The 11,701-nt window shown below is 33.9% G+C and overlaps 1 protein-coding gene and 1 pseudogene across 1 annotated transcript; one reads left to right on the top strand and one right to left on the bottom strand.

Annotated features, from left to right (window-relative positions):
• Positions 1-2,728: 2,728 nt before the first annotated feature.
• LOC123689024 lies at positions 2,729-6,254 on the top strand (annotated as a pseudogene).
• A 327-nt stretch (positions 6,255-6,581) lies between these two features.
• LOC123689019 (uncharacterized protein K02A2.6-like) lies at positions 6,582-10,448 on the bottom strand. Its single transcript, XM_045627805.1, has 2 exons — positions 8,152-10,448; positions 6,582-7,008 (listed from the first exon to the last, which is right to left on the bottom strand). The coding sequence occupies exons 1-2, from the start codon at positions 10,446-10,448 to the stop codon at positions 6,582-6,584; spliced, it is 2,724 nt and encodes a 907-aa protein (XP_045483761.1).
• Positions 10,449-11,701: the final 1,253 nt, after the last annotated feature.

Raw genomic sequence — 11,701 nt, 5'->3', positions numbered from 1 at the left:
ATGTAAAATAAAGAAGAATACGTTCATTTTCATTATGGAACAACAATAGAAACACAAATACATATCTCAAACTTCAAAACCTATTTCATAATGACTCTTGAGTTTCCAATGTATCCTTCCATTTCATTGATAAATCATGAAAATATTCTAGAAATACGTTTTACGAGAAACAATATGTCTTCTTTGCTCCTATATGTATATCTTTTAAGATGAGTATAATACACTTCCTCAATAAATTAACGCATAACTAAAAATTAGGCAAAAGTTTAGGATACATTTTCGTCAAAACTATTGTCCGATTTGGAAGTATTTTTCAGAATGAGAGGTAATGAACGTTAGTCTATAAACCGTTTGCGTATAAAACCTGTATTTTATGAATAATAGGTGTCGCAATTGAAGTCTGTTTTTTTTTTCATAAAAGTTGTAACACTACTCTGTAGAGTCATAGAGTGTAACAGTTACATTTTCAACTTGAAATTAACACTATCTTATACTACACTAGCCTTATCGTGTTTCAACATTTTATTTTTGATTCACTTCATTACCTACTCGAGAAACATCACAATTTTATAGAATGACATGATTTTATTAGATATTGGTGTACCTAGATATCTTGACTTAGTAGCAGACTATTGAAAAATAAAGGGTACCAGTAATATTCATGGTAAAATCAGATAGGTTGTGAAGATACTTAATAACGGTTGAATAAAAATGCACTATTCCGCCTACTACCTCTAATGCCCGCCACCTCAGAGGAAAGAAAAGATAGAGGTGCCTTATAGCATTTGTTGACATCGCTATAACATTTTTGTTTACAAACACTTATAATGTACTGCGTTGCCATTCTGAGGAAGAAGTAATCTTTTCTCCGTTCTGTGGCATAGATGTTTTGCGAATATTCTGAGGATTTGGCAACACGGTTCTGTTGTTGTTATTGCACGTGTCAACTAGAGGTGCATTAAGGGTTAACTGTTCATTTTAATTTCACGTTTGTAATCGGCGTTATTTCATACAAGTTTGTGAATTTTAAGTTACATATTGTTAATTTTAATCATGGTAAATACTCGAAAAACATGTATAGTGTGTAAAACATCGGAAATGAAAACCTAACCTATCTTAGGTAAGTTCACGTTTTGAGTCCATAGGCGTAGAATATATCTCGTCTATGGCGTAGTATTTGTGAGATATCGAAAACTTAATTCAATGCTAACATTTGTAGGTTTCCTTCAAATAGAGAATTTAGCAAAATATGGTGCCACGTATTAATATTGCAAATGAACAATTTGCCGAAATATGCATATGTTTGTTCCAAACATTTCATCACCGAAAACTTAATAAGAGGCAGTAAGAGAACCATTGACTACGCCACTGAAATGTTTACCGCCCCTCTAGTTGTCAATTTTGCAGGTTTGTTGTTGTCCTATCTCACTCTATCATCATACTGTTGCAATTGATTACAATACAACGCTATTTACTTCTAAGGGCACCTCTATCTTTTCTTTCCTCTGAGCCCGCCACTCACGAGACATTCTCTAGAGCATTCGGAAGCCAGGCACGCAGCCTGGCTGCCAGTCAGGCGTCTACTGAGGCATCCACCCAGGCTGCCACCGATGCGGCCACTCAAGAGGTTATTTTCCCAAGTATCCGGTCGGATTTCAATCAATCAGTATTTTTACCGATTTGAAAGCCGAGACATATCTACCGATTTGTCAATTTCATAGATCTTATGTCGAGATTGAATCTTTCAACGAAAAATGGAATATGTTCATCTAATCCGTGGTCTATATGCATCTAATTATAAAACATGTTCCATTTTTCGGTGAAAGATTCAATCTCGACATAATATCGATAAAATTGAAAAATCGGTTTTTTTGAATTTGAAAGCCGAGACATATATATGTCTCGGCTTTCAAATCGGTAAAAATAACGATAGGCTGAAATCCGACCCGGATATTCGAAAAAACGTCTTGAGTCCCGCCTCGGTGACAGCCTGGGTGAATTCCTCGGTGGACGCCTGACGGGCAGCCAGGCTGCATGCCTGCTTTCCAGATACTCGAGAGAATGCCTCGTGAGTGGCGGGCATAAATACTCACTTCTCCGACCACCCAGATAGTATAAATAACTAGCACACTTTGAAAGATGTTTCTATTTGAATGTAATATGATATCAACATTATTTGGTTGATATTGAATAAGCGCGTTTGAATAATACCTACTGCCAGTATAGGAGGAATCTAGTTGTACCAATGATATCTCGATGACCTGAAAAGTCAAAAATTTAGTAATTGAAAATAAAACACGTTCACTGCGGCACGTATCCCCGAGGGGCATCTGTTGCGTCTTAAAGTTAGTGCGACACCAAAAACATGAGTCGAAGCTTACGAAAGTTTCTTTCTGTACAAAAAAAGGTTCCGGAAATATTCGCAAAAAACGATTTTTTTTCAACACCCTGTATCTCGGAAATGATGCAGAATATTCTGAACTAGATAGTAAAGCTGTATCGTCCAATGATACAAAGCTCTTCCGAATATAAGAAAAATAGTTTTTCATCAAATTGAAAATTTTTCATGAAACTTAAATCTCAATTTAAATCAAGTTCATTAAGATCCATGATTATTATCAGAACCACATAGGAGAATAAAACAAATAATCTGTCAAAAGTAGTGTATTTCAACATGCCACAATTATTTACTCATGGGGAATATGCATATATGATTTTTGTAATGGAAATGAAGCCAAAATGGAATACCAAAGACGATTCCCCAGCCGACGTCAACCAAATAAAGGTACTTTTGGACAAATATTCCATTATTCTAAAAAACATGGGTAATATCCTACTCCTACTCCAAATGAAATTTCCAATCAAATTGTTGAACGGGTGGAGGAGAAACCGTCTATTAGTACTAGTCAAATAAGTACCGAATTAGGAATTTCTCAGAGCAAAGTGTGAGAAATCACCTGGATGTAAATTATCCGAACAGATGGATTGGTCGTGGAGGCCCTATTGCTTGGCCACCAAGATCGCCTGATTTGAACCATTAGATAATGTTGCGTAGGGACATCTGAAAAAAAATGTTTATAAAGTTGAAATTAGAAGTATAGAACACCTAGTAGTATAGAACAGAATTTTTCAGGAATGTAATCTTAAAGCAAAATTTAATAAAAAGGTCGCGAATATGTATTCAAAAAAGAGGAAATCATTTCGAACATTCTATGTAAATTTTGTGTTAATCCTTAGGTCTGCCTTTCATAATATGTATCGAATGTTTATTCTGTATTAGTTGTTGTAAATTTTTTGATTTACGTAGGTGCGTATAAAGATATTTTCTGGATTTAATGATTTTATACATCAGAATATGAGTGATTGAAAATGAAATTCGAATTTGGAAAAACTACTTAAGAACTCAGGAAGAGCTTTGTGTCATTGGACAGTACAGCATTACTATCTAGTTCAGAATATTCTCACTGCCTTGGAGCGAAATAACGATATTGTTCATCTTTAAACATTTTTCTGGACGTGTGCCAAAAAAAATAAAAACGCTCCAGTAATGTAATCTTATGGTGGAATCTCAAGCAGGTAGCGAATTTTTGAAAACGGAATGTACAGGGTGTTTTTTCAACCTGCAAATTTAATCTGAACTTTTCATAATTCCCACCTTGTATTTTTGAAAAAGTGTTGGAATTATTGAAAGTAAACAATCACATTTTTCTACACTAAGAATTTCATCAATATTGATCGAGCCATAACAAAGTTATGAACAAAAAAAAATCGGTCGAATCGGACAAATCACCCTGTAGACTCTCAATAAAGGCCCCCAATCATAAACCAAACATTGTTTCGAAACTGCCATGACTAGTGTAAACTTCTCCTAAAATCTGATGGTCTCCTCCGGAATCACCCTGTATACACTAATCGAAGTAATGAATTCATTATACTCGGTGTTTCATTGGTAAACGAAAAATCTTGAACAGTGAATAGAGGAGACCGAGACTTTTGATGAGTTCCAGGACGGTCTTGGAAAAATCCTATATCTAACGGTTACTTCCAAGGCGGTCTTGGAAATAAAATGTTATGGATCTATACGATCCTTGCTTCAGTATCTTTTGCTCAATTTGTCACTCGTGTTAAGTTGTTGAGTATATGGAATACCAAATTAAATGAAAGTTTTCATGTAACTCTGCTTTATTTGTTTCATGGATGACTGAAAAGACGAAGACATGAAAAATAGAAAGATAAAATATAATTGATATAAATTATATTCGAAAACCTGGAAATGACGACGTTGGTTCCAGCAAATTTGAAAATCTTGAGTTTTGATTAGTTTGAGTTATCCAGTTCATGTTATAAACACCCTGTACATTTTTGATCCAAACTGCAAACAGTCTTATAATACTACGTATTTGCAGAATAGAAAATAAAAAAAGGTTTTTTCGAAAAAAAAATTTCTGCAGAAATATAAAAATAAGGGAGTTCTCCTTGCCGCCATTTTTTCATAAGAATCTCATTAACTCATGAACTGTTGAGTTTTTTACCCAAGGTATGGCATACTACTGAAATCTTCGTAAAAAAAGCTATCTAATTATGCAATAATATACTGGGTGTGCCATTTGAAATAAGGAAGTAGTAGTCTTTTGAATTCCTTCAATTGAAACAGTTACCAATAAAAATATAATGTTCTGTGGAAAAAATCTATAGCTGGATCAGTAGGAGTTCGAAAGGGAACATTTATTTTCATTGCAAATTCTGCAAGAAAGATTACATTGGCGGAGTCACTGAAATTTCTATGCATGAAAAAGGAAAACAGCAAAAAAAAAAATTCAAAATATTTGAAGATAAGCGGTCCCTACTCAGTTTTATGTCTACCAATAAAAATGAGCATGAGAACTCATACAAACGGCAGAAATTAGATTTACTGCCTTTATAGCCGAACACAATCTCCCAGTAGCAAAAGTTAATCATCTGCCCCAGCTGATTCGATCTATATGTCCAGATTCCAAAATTGCGAAAGATATGACGTGCGGAAAAACAAAATGTGCTGGAATTATTAAGAATACAAAAGAGTTGGTTGTCAAATTGAGAAAAGATTATTGATACGAATCCAATGATAAAGGAACTGTCAAATATTCAGCTCTAGTGGTGAGATTATTGAAAAAAAATGAAACACTTGATTCTTTTTTAGCTTTATCACTGATTGTAGCATCATCAGCTCTTCTTTTATATAAGGCAATCGATGCTTTCTTCAAAGAATATGATATACCGTACCACAAAAATATTCTAGGTTTTGCTGCAGATGGGGCAAATGTAATGATGGGCAAAATATTTTCACTAATAATACCACTAGAGGTCAAATTATTTCCGGAAATTTTTTTGAGCTCATGAATATTTTAAAAATATTCAATTGGTACAGGGTGGACAAAAATACAATAGTTTTGTGTGTGCTCATAAAGTAACGCGTAACATTCTTGATTAGTTAAATTAACAATATTATCAAAAATACTTATTGTCTAGCGGCAATTGGTTTGAATGTAACACCCTGAGGTCTGTTACATTTTCAGATAGTATTTTTGATAATATTGTTAATTTAACTAATGAAAAATGTTACGCGTTACTTTATGAGCATACACAAAACTATTGTATTTTTTTTTGTCCACCCTGTACCAATTGGAATCAACATATGATACATTTTTGGAACCAGCTCAGCTAGAGTAATCCAAAAATTGAGACAAAATGGGGTGTTCCATCTAAAAAAAAATTACGGTGACGTCATTACTCGAAAGTTATTCACCCTGTATATTAGATCATTATTTAAAAATAAAATCGATGTGTTTCAGGATTATTTATTAAAATGGTCTGTTTAGCTGAAATCATTTTAGCTAAAATTTGTAAGGTATGGAACCAATTTATATTCCTTCCATACTTTACGGACACAGTGTATATTCCTATTGCAGTGCACGTGCCATACTTTTGCATTGTGTGCAACTTATGCATGTATAAAATTTCCAGAATTAGTAGAGATTCTAGTAGGTACGAGATATTTATAAATATTTCAAATACAGCACTAAATAGTCCGGCCAGTTCAAACAATTCCATGGAGTTTTGTAACATTAAGCCACATAAAATGCTTCAACCGTCTCGTCCGTCTCAGACAAGGAGAGATAAAAAAACGGGAAAACTAATTTCCAATGGAACCAGAATACTTATAAGAAAAGAATAATGATATAAAAATAAATAGTATACAAACATATCATGTACAATCATTTGACAATGACAAACGTAACTATAAATCTAAATTCGATTGAAGAAATAAATTAAATGAATAAAAGATTAAAAATAATAACGACAATTGTTGTGTACGTAGTAATAAATTGCGGTGGAACTGCTTAAATTCTTTATTGAAAGAAATATGAAAATGTATATCACTGAACATATGCGTTCTATCTTCATACGAGAATTGAATTGATCAAAACGGAAATCTCCCAGACCACACATAACTTGCGCACTAACAACATATGCGCCTAAGAAAACCCCGGGAAAAACAAACAATTTAAATACACGATACAACATTCCTCCCTCTGTAGGAGTTAAGTACAATTTTCAATTCCCAATCGTGAGGGTGCTTTACGCAATCGTGTAGATCTCCTTAGGGTACAAGCGTCATCTGGAATTTCTGGTTTTAGTGGTACACCATCTGGTTTAATTTCTTTATTTTGGACAACATTTCCGTCCAAAGTATTTTGCTTTTCAGCAACATAATCATTGTCATTATTTTTCGCTGAAGGCAATATCGTAGGAAGCTCAATAAATGTGTTAGATGGTGTGTTGCTAATTTTCAAAGGTGTGTCCTCACCCATGGAACGCATTTGATCGACATGGCGCTTCCAAACTCGAGAATCATCCAATTCGATTAAATAAATTAAACTTCCCAACTTCTTTCTCACAGTACCAAACTGCCATTTATCGAACCCCAGGTATTCCCTAACTATGACTCTTTCCCCCTCTCTGAAAACTCTAAAATCAGTATTTTTAGAAATATTTAGTTCGTATTTTTTTGGAGGCAAAATTAAATCAAGTCTTGTTCGAATATCCCTACCAAACATAAGATAAGAAGGACTCACTCCGGTAATGGTGTGAGGCATTTTTCGGTAATTAATAAGAAATTTAGACAAATTCAATTCGATGTCTCTCTCATTTTGTCCCAGAGTTTTTAAAACACCCTTGAAAGACTGAACATATCGTTCTGCTAATCCATTTGTAGCAGGATGATATGGAGGTGAGAACTTGTGAAAAATTCCATTCTCTCTCAAAAAATTCTTGAATTCAAAGGACGTAAAAGTGGGTCCATTATCGCTAACTAAGACAGCTGGTAGACCAAAAGTACTGAAAATTTTTCGAAGTAGAGGTATTGTAGTATGAACTGTCATATTTTTGACAACATGTATTTCCGGCCAACGAGTATATGAATCAACTAAAATAAAAAAGTAACGATTCATGAAAGGTCCGGCAAAGTCAATATGTACTCTTTCGAATGGTTTACTTGTCTTTTCCCATGGATGAAATGGAAATTTAGCGGGATTATTTTTAAATTTATTACATTCAGAACAGTTTTTAATTTTATTTTCAATATCGACTGATATTCCAGGCCACCAACAGTAACCTCTAGCCAATTGTTTCGTCTTAATTATACCAGAATGTGTTGAGTGAAGCTCATTCAAAATTTTTGGACGTAAAGATTGTGGTATAACAACTGTTTGTCCACGGAACAAGCAGCCTTGCTGTAAGGAAAACTCAGATTGTTCGACATTGAAGCGATCCTTTTTGGATACTTGTTTACCTAGGCGTAAAGATTTTATTAATTTGGAAAAACTGCGCTCTTTCGAAGACTCAATTCGTAATTCTTCGAAAGTGACAGGTAAATTTTGTATTTGATATATTTCAAATGCATCAGATTCATCGTACATATTAATTTGCTTCGAGTTTGTAGGTAATCTGGACATAGCGTCCGCATTTGAATGTTCTTTTGAATTTTTGTATTTAATATCGTACTGAAATGTTTGCAAAAATAATGCATAATGTTGCATTCTTGTGGTAGACAAAGTTGGAAGATGTTTTGATGGTGAAAAAATTTGGATAAGAGGCTTATGATCTGTATACAGGGTGAAACGTCTACCATAAAGGTAATAAAAGAATTTCTTGACACCAAAAATAATGCTATATGCTTCTTTATCAATTTGTGAATATTTTTGTTGAACTGTCGATAAAACTTGTGAAGCGAATTGAATAGGTCTTTCAGTACCATCTGGATAAACATGTGAAAGTACTGCGCCAACCGCATAGGGACTGGCATCAGTAGCCAAAATTAATGTTAACTGAGGATCGAAATGAGCCAATACTCGATCGGAACTAATTTCTTTCTTGACAGTATCGAATGCTCTTTGGCATTTAATGTCCCATTTGAAATCTACACCTTCTTTTAATAAATTGTATATAGGGTATAATTTTGAACTAAGATTTTCTAAAAATCTTCCGTAATAATTGATTAAACCTGTAAAAGCCCTGACTTCAGTTTTATTAGTAGGTATTTTTGCGTTTTGGATTGCATCCATTTTCTTTTTCGCTTTATGTATGCCCGACCTATCTATAACATAGCCGCAATATTCTATTTTATCTTTCATAAATTCGCATTTTTCGTAATTAATTCTTATATTATGATCTGAAAGTCTGCATAAAACTTTTTCCAGTCTCTCGAAATGTGTATTATCATCAGGGGCTGTTATCTTGATGTCATCTAAAAATACTGAGACACCGGGTATATCTTTCAGCAAATTTTCTATCAGGCGTTGCCAAATAGCAGGCGCACTAGCAACCCCATACATTAATCGAGTACATTGAAAAAGTCCTTTAGGTGTACTTAATGTTAAAAATTTTTGATCATCCGGATGTACTTCTAATTGTAAATAGGCCTGTTGTAAATCTAATTTCGTGAACTTATCTCCCCCAGCCATAGTGGAAAATAAATTTTCGATGGAAGGTAGAGGATACTCATCTATAATGAGGTTTGGATTTAAGGTTATTTTGAAATCACCACAAATGCGAATTTTCCCATTAGCTTTTACAACCGGTACAATGGGTGTAGCCCACTCAGAACGCATGACTTTTACTAAAATTCCTTCCTTTTCTAAATTCAACAATTCTTCTTCCACTTTGGATTGTAAAGCGAATGGAATCTTTCTAGCTCTGATGAAAACAGGTGTTGCATTATTTTTCAATTTAAGACGAGCTTGAATATTAAGAATTTTACCCATTGATTTTTCCAAAACTATTGGGTATTTTTGTAAAATATTTTCAGGTGTATTCATAACGGAAATTTGATTAATATTTTGTAATTTAATGTTCAATTGACGTATCCACTCACGGCCTAAAATAGGTTTTCGATCGGTATTAACAATGTATAAATTCAAAATGTGAGTTTCAGTTTCATAAATGCAACCCATCCTTGAATAGCCCACAACATCTAACACTTTCTTGCAGTAAGTGACTAGTTTTAAATCAGTTTTTTTAATTTGTAAAGTAGGAAAGAAATTTTTGAACATAGAATAACTCATTATACTTACAGCAGCTCCACTGTCTACTTCAAAAATTAAAATTTTACCTTCAATTTTAATTTTGACCATAAATTTTTCCCTGTAATCGATATGTTCGGATTCAATAGAAAATAGTTCTTCAATTTGATTTGTACTTTCTGTATTTTTACTTTTGAAACAAACCTTTCCCAGATGACCCTTGACCTTGCATTTGGAGCAAATAGTGGTAATGTGCTTGCATTTATTTGCAAAATGTGTGGGAGATCCGCACCTGTAACAATAATTTTTAAAATTAACATTTTTGGAATTATTTGATGAAGACTTTGCAAAAGCCCTTTTAGATGAAAATCGGTCATTATTGCCTTTTTCACACTTAACACTGTTTACACTTGCACTTGCCACATTGCTTCTGTGTAGTTGTGCCGCATCTCTTGCTGATGTTTCCATACTGATAGCTACTTCTAGAGCCCTCTCTATAGTCAGGTCCTTCATTTCCAACAAACGACTTTGAATATTTTGTGTTCTCAGGCCAAACATGAATTGATTTCTCAATGCTTTCTTAAGATAATCACCAAATTTGCAGGTCGTAGCTAAACGTTGCAAAGTAGTTAAGTATTGTTGAACACTTTCCCCTTCATTCTGTTTCCTTTGTAAGAATCGAAAGTTTTCTGCAATTTCTAATGGTTCAGGATTGTAATGTTGTTTCATTTCCTTAATTAGGTCATTGTATTCCATATTATTTGGATTTTCAGGTGATACTTTGTCGCAGAGAACATCGTAGGCATCAGGTCTCATGTAATGTAATAAGTATGCAGCCTTTTTCTCATTAGGAACCAGGAAAACTTCGAAGGCACTTTCCAAGCGCATTAACCAACGGTCGAATTTCTTTGAAACATCGTATGTTTCGATTGAAAACACTGTATGTATTGAATGTGTAGGAGCAGACATCTTGTTTGAACGTAATTGATGATTCTTATACGTGTCGGTGGTATTCTCTGTATTGTCCGTTGTTATTTACCGTAGATTCGTAGATCCTCGTCGCCAACTGTTGTGTACGTAGTAATAAATTGCGGTGGAACTGCTTAAATTCTTTATTGAAAGAAATATGAAAATGTATATCACTGAACATATGCGTTCTATCTTCATACGAGAATTGAATTGATCAAAACGGAAATCTCCCAGACCACACATAACTTGCGCACTAACAACATATGCGCCTAAGAAAACCCCGGGAAATACAAACAATTTAAATACACGATACAACAACAATAATAAATATTTCTCTACTACTCACATCAACGGTCAGTTTTCCGTTTTAATAAAATTATCTTAAAATAATTCAAGGGACGAACACTTTCATCAATCTCATTTTACCTAGCACAGTCGGCAACTGAATTGAATAACTATCTGATGTAGTAACAAGAAGACAGGCGAAAAAAGAGGACATAAACTAGTCGACAAAATAGTCGACAAACCACAAACAATTGTAAACCTTCTTAAGTTTTGTCTCTCATTTTATCAATTAAATTGAAGTATGAAGACTTAAGGTGTTCAATATCAGATCTCTTATTCAAAGCATTTCTTTCCTTTTTGATACTTATCATTTCGTGTAATAGTCTCCTGTTTGAAAAGCTTTGGGTACCCAAAATTTGGTTTCCTCGAAATCAAAAGAATGCGAAGTAAGAAGCTAGCTAGCTAGAGCTGTGTTGGCTTCTTTCCATTTAGTTGGATTTATAGTATTAGAAGCATCCCTTCGATGTTCAGTCAACCTGGTTTAAATACCAACTCGTCTGTCCTATATATACGCTATCGCATTCGGAACATGGAATACGATATATAACGTTAGAGCGGAGTTCTTTAGGAGTAACGCTTTTTAGTTTGGAGAAAAAGCGTTTCGTTGTATTTTCAGGTCTAAAACATTTATTCAACTCATTACTTTTCAGAGCATTACTGATTTTCTCCGTTAAGTCCGTGAATTTCAATCTTGGATGGAAACTGTTGAGGTCTCTTGCGGAAAAGTATCACTTTTCACACTTGTTAGGAAAATAACTATTTCAAAATGAAAGTTGTCATAACAATCTAATAGATGGACCAATTGATAAAAAGTTTGAAAAACTGGA

This window comes from Harmonia axyridis, chromosome 1 (assembly GCF_914767665.1).
Source record: "Harmonia axyridis chromosome 1, icHarAxyr1.1, whole genome shotgun sequence".
Taxonomy (NCBI): Eukaryota; Metazoa; Arthropoda; class Insecta; order Coleoptera; family Coccinellidae; genus Harmonia; species Harmonia axyridis.
The sequence above is the reverse complement of the archived record's forward strand: the minus strand, read 5'-3'. Positions and strand labels throughout refer to the sequence as shown.